Genomic DNA, 12,134 nt, shown 5'->3' with positions numbered 1-12,134 from the left:
GGTGCAGCACCGCAAGTCTAGGTAGGTACATTCCCTTGCATTCCATTCATTCCCCAGTTTTTACAGCCAGGGGCGACAGCTGCATTAGCTTCTGGTTGTAAAATTATTTAACCACTTCTGATGGATTTACATCATGGACATGACTGTACCGGCGGAGAGGTATGGGATATTGCTGTTTGTGTCTTACCTTTTTTTCAGAAGACAATGGTTGTCATTTGGATTGAGTGTATAATAAAGCGTATACAACACCATGTGTCTTTATTTCATTAAAATACTTTTTTCTTAATGTGTGTGTGTTTTTTGAACCCTTTATTAATATTGGATTAATAATAAATAGGTGTTTTATTGACACCTCTCCATTATAAACCAGGCTTAATGTCTCCTTACATTAGCAAGGTGACAATAACCCCTTACTACCCAGTGGCGTAGGAAAGGGGGTGCGGGGGGGGGGCGGTCCGCCCCGGGCGGCACAATGCTGGGGGCGGCCGGCGCTGCAGAAGAAGATAAAAAAAAAAAAAAAAAAAAAAAGACGCCCCTTTAAATCTTCGGGCGGCGCCGTCCGCCGCCACGACCAGGGCCAGCTCCCCCCACCCCCGGGTCCCGCCCCCGCCCCCGCCCCCGCCCCCGCCCCCCGCTCTATACTCACCTCTCCTGGTTCCTGCGGCGCCGGCAGCTGCAGCCTCCTCTGACTCTGCGACGTCTCAGAGCAGAGGGCGCGATGACGTCACTACTGTGCGCGCCGCTCTGCCTCTCTGTCCTGAGCGTCGCAGAGCCGGAGAGACGCTGACTGCACCGGACCTGCGCTGGGAACGGGAGAGGTGAGGATTTTACTTTTTTTTTTTTTTCTTTATTTCTGACTGTCTGGGGCTGGGGCAATGCTGGAGACCATGGGGCAGAATGCTGGACACACTGGGGCAATACAGGAGACCATGGGGCAGATTGCTGGACACACTGGGGCAATACTGGAGACCGTGGGGCAGATTGCTGGACACACTGGGGCAATACAGGAGACCATGGGGCAGATTGCTGGACACACTGGGGCAATACAGGAGACTATGGGGCAGATTGCTGGACACACTGGGGCAATACTGGAGACCATGGGGCAGATTGCTGGACACACTGGGGCAATACAGGAGACCATGGGGCAGATTGCTGGACACACTGGGGCAATACTGGAGACCATGGGGCAGAATGCTGGACACACTGGGGCAATACTGGAGACCATGGGGCAGATTGCTGGACACACTGGGGCAATACAGGAGACTATGGGGCAGATTGCTGGACACACTGGGGCAATACTGGAGACCCTGGGGCAGATTGCTGGACACACTGGGGCAATACAGGAGACTATGGGGCAGATTGCTGGACACACTGGGGCAATACTGGAGACCATGGGGCAGAATGCTGGACACACTGGGGCAATACTGGAGACCATGGGGCAGAATGCTGGACACACTGGGGCAATACTGGAGACCATGGGGCAGAATGCTGGACACACTGGGGCAATACTGGAGACCATGGGGCAGAATGCTGGACACACTGGGGCAATACTGGAGACTATGGGGCAGAATGCTGGACACACTGGGGCAATACTGGAGACCATGGGGCAGAATGCTGGACACTCTGAATACTGGAGACCATGGGGCAGATCTCAGGACACATTGAGGCAATGCTGGAGACCCTGGGGCAGACTTCTGGACATACTGGGGCAATACTGGAGACCATGGGGCAGATTGCTGGACACACCGGGGCAATACTGGAGACCATGGGGCAGAATGCTGGACACACTGGGGCAATACAGGAGACCATGGGGCAGATTGCTGGACACACTGGGGCAATACTGGAGACCATGGGGCAGAATGCTGGACACACTGGGGCAGTACAGGAGACTATGGGGCAGAATGCTGGACACACTGGGGCAATACTGGAGACCCTGGGGCAGATTGCTGGACACACTGGGGCAATACTGGAGACCCTGGGGCAGATTTCTGGACACATTGAGGCAATGCTGGAGACCCTGGGGCAGACTTCTGGACACACTGGGGCAATGCTGGACACTGGGGCAGATTGCTGGACACACTGGGGGTAATATACTGGACACACTGGGGCAATGCTGGACACTGGGGGTAATATGCTGGACACACTGGGGCAGACTGCTGGACACACTGGGGAAAGGCTGGACACTGGGGCAGATTGCTGGACACACTGAGGGCAGATTGCTGGACACACTGGGGGTAATATGCTGGACATACTGGGGCAGATTGCTGGACACACTGGGGGTAATATGCTGGACACACTGGGGCAGATTGCTGGACAACATGGGGGTAATATGTTGGACACACTGGGGCAGATTGCTGGACAACATGGGGGTAATATGCTGGACACACTGGGGGCAGGACTTGAGGCATGGGCAGAATGTAGATACGGGGCATGATTGGAGACACGGGGCAGGATTGGATCATGGGGCAGGACGGATACGATGGAGGCTGGTGGGGCAGGATGGGGAGATCATATGGGGTAGAATGGATACTCATGAGGGCAGGATACGACAACATATGGCTGGAGCCAGGAATGAGATAAACGGGGCCAGGGTGGGGAATATTATTACCATAGGGGATAATTAAGGGATATTGTTACTGCAGTGATGTATTTATTTTATTTTTTGAGTATACTGTTTTAAATGGGGGGGCGGTCCTGTTACTGTGCAGAGTGACACTATATCACCTTTTTTTCTTCATGTGGTGTAATGTAGAAGTTGTGAAAAATTAAGTAATGTGTTCTGCAAGCGGAGCTCGAGATAACTGTGTTATTTCCTGCAGAAACGAGTCCTGGCTGGAAGGAATGATGGCGGTCTGTGCTGGATAAAAGATGAAGGACTTCACCTAGAGACGTCACTGGTGAGTCAGTGTTACCTATACACTGACACTATACACTGTATACTATATAGAGGTCCTGTGTATAATGTCACCAGTGATCTCTGTATTACCTCTACACAGACACTGCATACTAAGTACAGATCTCCTGTGAATACTGGCACTTATGGTGATAGTATTGTGGTTTTTTTTTTAATTACTGATCAGTATTGTAGTATTCAGTCACTATGTGGTGGTAATATGTGGTCTGGAAATGGTGCGGTGGTATTTGTCCCTTGTATGTAGTATTATTCGGTCACTATGTGGCCTGGTCATGGTGTGGTGGTATTAAGTCACAGGTGTGGCATGTGGGGGTGACACCATTAGGCCCAGTTTAAGTTCTACAAAACAGGAAAACCATTTTTGGTAACCTTTGTGTGTATTGAGCTGGAGGGGGGGGGGGGATGGGGGGATGGGGGGATGGGGGGGGGGGGGGGGGGCGCCAAACTCGGGAACAGCCCCGGGCGGCAAAAGCTCTAGCTACGCCTCTGTTACTACCCCATATCCCAACGCTACTCGGGATTGGAAAGAGAGAGAGGCTAAGTGCCAGAATAGGCGCATCTTACAGATGTGCCTTTTCTAGGGTGGCTGGGGGCAGATGCTTTTAGCCGGGGGGGGAGGGAGAGGAATATCCATGGCCCCTCTCTAGGCTATTAATATCTGCCCTCAGTCACTGGCATTCCCACTCTGGCAGAGAAAATTGCGCGGGAGCCCACGTCAGTTTTTCCCGTGATTTAACCCTTTATTTTAACACCTACAGCTCCCAAATTTTGCACACATACACTTGGAACATTATTAGTGAAGAATATGTAAAAAAAAAAAAAAAAAAAGGGATATGAAATGGTTTACTGTATGTAAACCATGTCTCATATCCTGTCGGGTTTGATAAGGAGATAGCAAAATCGGCAATTGAATTACCAGCTTTTAAGCTATCTAGCTCTGTATGAAATATAAACATATACAGTGTATATATATATATATATATATATATACAGTATATATATGTGTCTCACTGACATATATATATGTACATATACATATATATACAGTATATAGACTGTATATATGTTATCACAAATATTTGAGCCCATAGATTCATTCTATGTCCATTTTGCAAGCCAACGAGAAAATCTCGCCATACGGATGCCATACGGATGACACACGGATAATTTTTGGAGAAAAAATTGCATCCTCGTGTTGAATACGGATCACCGTTCTGGAACTTTTTGGTGTATCTAGGGCGTAAAAAGGGACCGTATTTTCCTACGCTAGGTGTGACGCCGGCCTAAAGGGAATCTGTCCTCATGAGAATGCAGTCCAACCTGCAGAGACTAAGCTATAGAGTAGGGTGAGCTGAGAAGAATGTGATATTGTTTTGTGAGAAAAGATTCATTATACAACATGTTTTCATCACATAATCCTCTGTTAAAGGGACTCTGTCACCTGAATTTGAAGGGAACAATCTTCAGCCATGGAGGCAGGGTTTTCGGGTGTTTGATTCACCCATTCCTTACCCGCTGGCTGCAATATTGGATTGAAGTTCATTCTCTGTCCTCCATAGTACATGCCTGCGCAAGGCAAGATTGCCTTGCGCAGGCGTGTACTACAGAGGACAGAGAATGAACTTCAATCCAATATTGCAGCCAGCATGCAGCCAGCGGGTAAGGAAAGGGTGAATCAAACACCCGAAAACCCCGCCCCTATGACTGAAGATTGTTCCCTCCAAATTCAGGTGACAGAGTCCCTTTAAATCTGGGATTCTCGGTCCAGTGGGCAGTCCTATCAGTGACTGACCGCTTTCATTGTATAAAGGTAGCTTCACACATAAGGATTTTGTTAACGATATCGTTGCAACGTCACGCTTTTTGTGACGTAGCAACGATCCCGCTAGCGATCTCATTATGTGTGACAGCGACCAACGATCAGGCCCCTGCTGGGAGATCATTGGTCGCTGGGGAATGATCAGGACCTTTTTTTGGTCGCTGATCATCCGCTGTCATCGCTGGATCGGCGTGTGACGCCGATCCAGCGATAGGTTCACTTGTAACCAGGGTAAATATCGGGTTACTAAGCGTAGGGCCGCGCTTAGTAACCCGATATTTACCCTGGTTACCATTGTAAAAGTTAAAAAAAACAGTACATACTCACATTCCGAAGTCTGTCACGTCCCCCGCCGTCAGCTTCCCTGCACTGACTGTCAGAGCCGGCCGTAAAGCAGAGCACAGCGGTGATGTCACCACTGTGCTCTGCTTTACAGCTGGCTCTGAGACACAGTCAGTGCGGGAAGCTGACGGCGGGGGACGTGACAGACATGAGAATGTGAGTATGTACTGTTTTTTTTTTTTTTTTACTTTTACAATGGTAACCAGGATAAATATTGGATTACTAAGCGCGGCCCTGCACTTAGTAACCCGATGTTTACCCTGGTTACCCGGGGACTTCGGCATCGTTGAAGACAGTTTCAACGATGCCGAAGTCTTTCCCCTGATCGTTGGTCGCTGGAGAGAGCGGTCTGTGTGACAGCTCCCCAGCAACCACACAACGACTTACCAACGATCACGGCCAGGTCGTATCGCTGGTCGTGATCGTTGGTAAGTCGTTTAGTGTAACGGTACCTTAAGTGTGCATACAGAGGTAGCTGTCAGTCACTGATAAGACCGCCACCTGGATTGAAAACCAGACAGAGCAGAGGATTAAATTATGAAAACATAATGTATACTGAATACTTTCTCACAAAATTATATATCAATCGACTCAGCTCCCCCTGCTCTCTAACATGGCGCCTTCATATTGCACTCCATTTTCATGGTGACAGTTTCCCTTTACACAAGACATAGTTCATTAATTTTAACACATATACAAGTTCAATTCTAGTATTAAAATGTTGTGAGGATCCAAGGAGTAAATAGAAAAAGTGGAGCGCTATACTCACCATGCGTCCCCCTTCCTCCTGCACTTTGGCCTTGATGATGGGTGTTCTGACCACCTGCAGAGAATAAAGTCTGTACTGTAAGATTTTGTAGTATTTTTTACATGGTTTAAAAAATCTTTTGACTTTAACCATTTAGTGCCATATGAAATACATGAACATTTGTGAGGTGCAAATTCAGTTGCATTCAAATTGATCGACAAAAGTGAGTGACAGCCAGGCTCCTGTTGCAATGGCTAGAATTTCAGGGAAACCTTTAATCCTCGCTGGTACCCTCTTAGATTCTATGGTCGGTAGCGACCATAGCATCGCAAAAATTAACTTCCAGTAGGTACTAATATTTTAAAAACATTCATCATTAAAGGGAACCTGTCCCAATAAAAACGTCATCCAATCTACGGGCACCATGCTATACAGCAGGGGGAGCTGAGTAGACTGATACATAATTTTGTGAAAAAAAGACTCAGCATAACTTGTGCTTTCATCATTTAATGCTTTGCTCTCTCTCATCCAGTGGGCGGTCCTATCAGTGACTGAAAGCTTTCGTCGCATAAATGCGTATACAAAGATAGTTGTCAGTCACTGATAGGACCGCCCACTGGACCAAAAGATCCACGCCAGAGGTTTAAATTCCTAAAACACACATTATATATACTGAATCTTTATTCACAAAACTATAAACAGTTTCAATGTTTCCTGCTCTATAACATGCTGTCTTTAGATTGCTCTGCATTTTCATGATGGTAGGTTCCCTTTAATGTCCAATGACAGGCAGAGTCGATTATTGGACACCTTCCCTCATTTGGTGCGGGCTCCGGCAATGAACCCTCACCTTTTCTGGCACATGGCAGATGATCGGATCAGCTGATATGTGCCCCTAACTCTGACAGCGGCATTTAACATGCACGCACAGGAAGCGCGTCATTACTTCCTTCCATCAGTGCCTGTGTCACATGACCGCAGGTTGCCGATGGGTTAGCATGACAACCTGGGGTCAGCAGGAGACCCCTGTGGTTGTCACAGCCAGATTGCTATGAGCACCGGCCAGTGGTCGGAGCTCATAGCAAGTGAGGTATTCTGCTACATGCAGGTGATCTGATCATTGCCTGTATGTAGCAGGCGATCAAAAGATTGTATATACACCAAAATGGTATCAATAAAAATTTCAGATCGGCACACAAAAATAAGCCCTCACCCGGCCCCAGATACTGAAACTGGAGACTCTATGGGTCTCGCAAAATGGCAACTTTTTTTTTATTTTACAAATTTTGGAATTTTTTTTCATTGCTTAAATAAAAAAGAACCTAGACATGTTTGGTTTATGTGAACTCGTAATGACCTGGAGAATCATAATGGCAGGTCAGTTTTGGCATTTAGTGAACACTGTAAAAAAAATCCAGAAAACAATTAATGAATTCCTTTTTTTGTTTGCAATTTCACCACATTTGGAATTTTTTCCCTATTTTCCAGTACATTGTATGGTAAAGCCAATGGTGCCATTCAAAAGTACAACTCGTCCCACAAAAAACAAGCCCTCACATGGCCATATTGATGGAAAAATATAAAAGTTATGGCCATGGCAAGAAGGGGAGCAAAAATTGGAAATGCAAAAACAGAAATACCCCTGGTCCTTAAGGGGTTAAAGAAGACATGGTTCACATGTTTTTACAGCAAAAGAATTACAATATTGCAAGGAGCCTGCAGCTAATAGAAAAAGTGGAGCTCTATACTCACTGTGTGTTCCCCTTCCTCTTGCACTTTGGCCTTGATGATGGGTGTTCTGACCACCTGCAGAGAAAAAAGTCTGTACTATAAGATTTTTACATTTTTAAACGTTTTTAAAAGTCTTTTGCTTTTAAACTTTTAGTGAAGAAAAACATGCATGCACATCATTTTGGAGGTGTAAATTCCACTGAATGCCACACATGCACAGAAAATATGACAGACAGCCATGTTCCTTCTGTAATGGCTAGAATTTCAGGGCAAGTTTTAATCCTAACTTTTACCCCTTTAGATTCTGCAATCAATAGTGACTCCGTGGGCCATTTGCAATGAAGCTGTTCAATCCAGCATGTCCACATGGATATTTTCTCTCTGAACCCTGCTTATACAGGTACTATACAGATGATCAGGTTTTTAAATACATCAGATAGGGATTATATACATTAGATAGGACTGCTCTATTATGGGTATACCTTGACGATTGGTGGAGCAGCTTAATATACTTTTTTTGCAAAAAAACGTATTAACTAAATACCTTGTATTTTTTTCATTTTTTGACTAGCACTTGCTTATTTACTGTGACTTCTTTACAACAGAGTATTTTTGACCTCGCTGTGCTCTTTTTGTGTCTTCAAGTTTCTTGGTGGTGTGAACAGGTTTCTACAGACTTGATCACTGTGCAAGTAGCCCATGTGTTTTTGGTTCTATAATTGTTCTCTTGTTTCTACAAGACTGGGGAGTCCACCACTCCTCTGTGGGCCATTTGCCCTGAAGCTGTTCCATCCAGCATGTCCACATGGATATTTTCTCTCTGAACCCTGCTTATACAGGTACTATACAGATGATCAGGTTTTTAAATACATCAGATAGGGAATTAGATAATTAGATTAGATAATTACATTAGATAGGACTCCTCTATTATGTGTATACCTTGACGATTGGTGGAGCAGCTTAATATACATTTTTTTGCAAAAAAAGTATTAACTAAATACCCTGCATTTTTGTCATTTTTTGACTAGCACTTGCTTATTTACAGTGACTTCTTTACAACAGAGTATTTTTGACCTCGCTGTGCTCTTTTTGTGTTTTCAATAGTGATTATAGCATCACATTAATAGGCTACCAATGTGTGGCCATATTTACCCCCTTAGTGACAGAGCCAATTTGGTACTTAATGACCGAGCCAATTTTTACAATTCTGAAACAAACACTGTCACTTTATGAGGTTATAACTCTGAAACACTTTAACGGATCCCGCTGATGCTGAGAATGTTTTTTCGGGACATATTGTACTTCATGATAGTGGTAACATTTCTTCGATATTACTTGTGATTATTTATGAAAAAAATGGAAATATGGCAAAAAATTTTAAAATGTAGCAATTTTCAAACGTTGTATTTTTATGCCCTTAAATCAGAGAGATATGTCATGAAAAATAGTTAATAAATAACATTTCCCACATGTCTACTTTACATCAGCACAATTTTGGAAACAAATTTTTTTTTTTTGTTAGGGAGTTATAAGGGTTAAAAGTTGACCAGCAATTTCTCATTTTTACAACACCATTTCTTTAGGGACCACATCACATTTGAAGTCATTTTGAGGGGGTCTATATGATAGAAAATAACCAAGTGTGACATCATTCTAAAAACTGCACCCCTCAAGGTTCTCAAAACCACATTCAAGAAGTTTATTATTTTTTTGCAAACATTTTACTTCAGAACGATTTTTTTTTATTTTCTCAAGTGTAAAAACAGAAATTAAACCATAAATTTTGTTGTGCAATTTCTCCTGAATACGCCGATACCACATATGTGAGGGTAAAACACTGTTTCGGCGCACCGCAGAGCTTGGAAGTGAAGGAGCACCGTTTGACTTTTTCAATGCAGAATTGGCTGGAATTGAGATTGGATGCCATGTCACATTTAGAGAGCTCCTGATGTGCCTAAACAATGGAAACCCCCCACAAGTGACACCATTTTGGAAACTATACCCCTTAAGGAACTTATCTAGATGTGTGGTGAGCACTTTGAGCCCCCAAGTGCTTCACAGAAGTTTATAACGTGGAGCAGTGAAAATAAAAAATTGCATTTGTTTACACAAAAATGATTTTTCACCCAAATTCTTATTTTCACAAGGGTAACAGGAGAAATTAGACCACAAAAGTTGTTTTGCAATTTCTCCTGAGTACGTCAATACCCCATATGTGGGGGTAAACCACTGATTGGGCGCACCGCAGAGCTTGGAAGAGAAGGAGTGCCGTTTTACTTTTTCAATGTAGAATTGGCTGGAATTGAGATCGGATGCCATGTTGCGTTTGGAAACCCCCCACAAGTGACCCAATTTTGGAAACTAGACCCCCCATGGAACTTTTCTAGATGTGTGGTGAGAACTTTGAATGCTCAAGTGCTTCACAGAAGTTTATAATGCAGAGTCGTGAAAATAAAAATAAAAAAATTTTCCACAAAAAAGATTTTTTAGTCCCAAAGTTTTTATTTTCACAAGGGTAACAAGAGAAATTGGACCACAAACATTGTTGTCCAATTTGTCTTGAGTACGCTGGTACCCCATATGTGGGGGTAAATCACTGTTTGGGCACACGGCAGAGCTCGGAAGGAAGGAGCGCCGTTTTGGAATGCAGACTTTGATAGAATGGTCTGCGGGAGTTATGTTGCGTTTGCAGAGCACCTGATGTAACTAAACAGTAGAAACCCCCCACAAGTGACCCCATTTTGGAAACTAGACCCCCCAAGGAACTTATCTAGATGTGTGGTGAGAACTTTGAATGCCCAAGTGCTTCACAGAAGTTTATAATGCAGAGTCGTGAAAATAAAAAATATTTTTTTTTCCACAAAAAAAGATATTGTAGCCCCCAAGATTTTATTTTCACAAGGGTAATAGGAGAAATTGGACCCCAAAAGTTGTTGTCCAATTTATCCTGAATACGCTGATGCCCCATATGTGTGGGTAACCCACTGTTTGGGCACACGGCAGAGCTCAGAAGGGAGGGAGCACCATTTGACTTTTTGAGCGCAAAATTGGCTGTCGTGTTGGGAGACCCCCTGATGTACCTAAACAGTGGAAACTCCCCAATTCTAACTCCAACCCTAACCCCAACACACCCCTAACCCTAATCCCAACCCGATCCATAATCCTAATCACAACCCTAACGATAACCCCAAAACAACCCTGTCAACCCTAACCATAACCCTAATCAAAACCCTAAATCCAACACACCCCTAATCTAATCTCAACTCTAACCTCAAACCTAACCCTAATCCCAATACACCACTAATCCCAACCCTAACCTTAACCCTAATCCCAAACCTAACCCTAATCCCAAGCGTAACCCTAATGCCAACCCTAACCCTAATACCAACTCTAATCCAAACCCTAACCCTAATCCCAACTCTAACCCTAACTTTAGCAGTAACCCTAGCCCTAACTTTAGCCCCAACTTTAGCCCTAACCCTAAATTTAGCCCCAACCCTAACCCTAGCCCTAACTTTAGCTGCAACCCTAACCCTAGCCCTAACTTTAGCCCCAACCCTAACCCTAAGGCTACTTTCACACTTGAGTTGTTTGGCATCCGTCACAATCCGTCGTTTTGGACAAAAAACGGATCCTGCAAATGTGCCCGCAGGATGCGTTTATGCCCATAGAGTTGTATTGCCGATGGATCGCGACGGATGGCCACATGTCGCATTCGTCGTGCACTGGATCAGTTGTGTTTTGGCGGACCGTCGGCACAAAAAACGTTCAATGTAATTTTTTTTGTACGTCGCGTCCGCCATTTCCGACCGCGCATGCGTGGCCGTAACTCCGCCCCCTCCTCCCTAGGACATAGACTGGGCAGCGGATGCATTGAAAAACTGCATCTGCTGCCCACGTTGTGCACAATTTTCACAACGTGCGTCGGTATGTTGGGCCGACGCATTGCGACGGCTCCGTACCGACGCAAGTGTGAAAGCAGCCTAACCCTAAATTTAGCCCCAACCCTAACCCTATATTTAGCCCCAACCCTAACCCTAAATTTAGCCCCTACCCTAACCCTAAATTTAGCCCCAACCCTAACCTTAAATTTACCCCCAACCCTAACCCTAACCCTAAATTTAGCCCCAACCCTAACATGGCGGCGCCCATCGGGAGCCACGAGGAGCACCGGGGGAGACAGGTGAGTATTGGGGGGCTATCGGGGACCCCATTTCTCTGTCCTCTGATGTGTGATCACATCGGAGGACAGAGAAATTAAAAGGGAAATCACGTTTTTTTTTTTTTGCGATCGCAGGTAAACGGTTAATTACCGCTTATTGCAACTCGGGGTCGGTAAAAAAAAACCCGAATCATGTCCTCTGGGGTCTCGGCCACCCTCGGCAACCGAGACCCCAGAGAAAATAAGACTCTGGGGGACGCTATTCACTTTTTCCACGGCGCTGTGGTTTAAGTACCCTTAACTGCTGCCGTTAAATGGTGTATCGGCGGTCGTTAAGGGGTTAAAGGGGATTCATTACACAGGTCTGCAAGGATACAATTGGTTGAAAAAAAAAGATTTTTATATATTTTTAATCACT

General features: G+C 45.0%; 1 protein-coding gene across 1 annotated transcript in view; it reads right to left on the bottom strand.

Moving 5' to 3' along the window:
• Positions 1-12,134, bottom strand: part of LOC138642404 (NFX1-type zinc finger-containing protein 1-like) — a 418,979-nt gene that overhangs the window by 305,105 nt on the left and 101,740 nt on the right. The window contains exons 10-11 of the mRNA XM_069730530.1: positions 7,576-7,629; positions 5,845-5,898 (exon numbers count right to left, since the gene is read on the bottom strand). Coding sequence (XP_069586631.1) covers positions 5,845-5,898; positions 7,576-7,629 — 108 coding nt within the window. The remainder of the gene's footprint in view (positions 1-5,844; positions 5,899-7,575; positions 7,630-12,134) is intronic.

The sequence above is a fragment of the Ranitomeya imitator genome, chromosome 6 (genome assembly GCF_032444005.1).
Source record: "Ranitomeya imitator isolate aRanImi1 chromosome 6, aRanImi1.pri, whole genome shotgun sequence".
Classification (NCBI taxonomy): domain Eukaryota; kingdom Metazoa; phylum Chordata; class Amphibia; order Anura; family Dendrobatidae; genus Ranitomeya; species Ranitomeya imitator.
The sequence above is the reverse complement of the archived record's forward strand: the minus strand, read 5'-3'. Positions and strand labels throughout refer to the sequence as shown.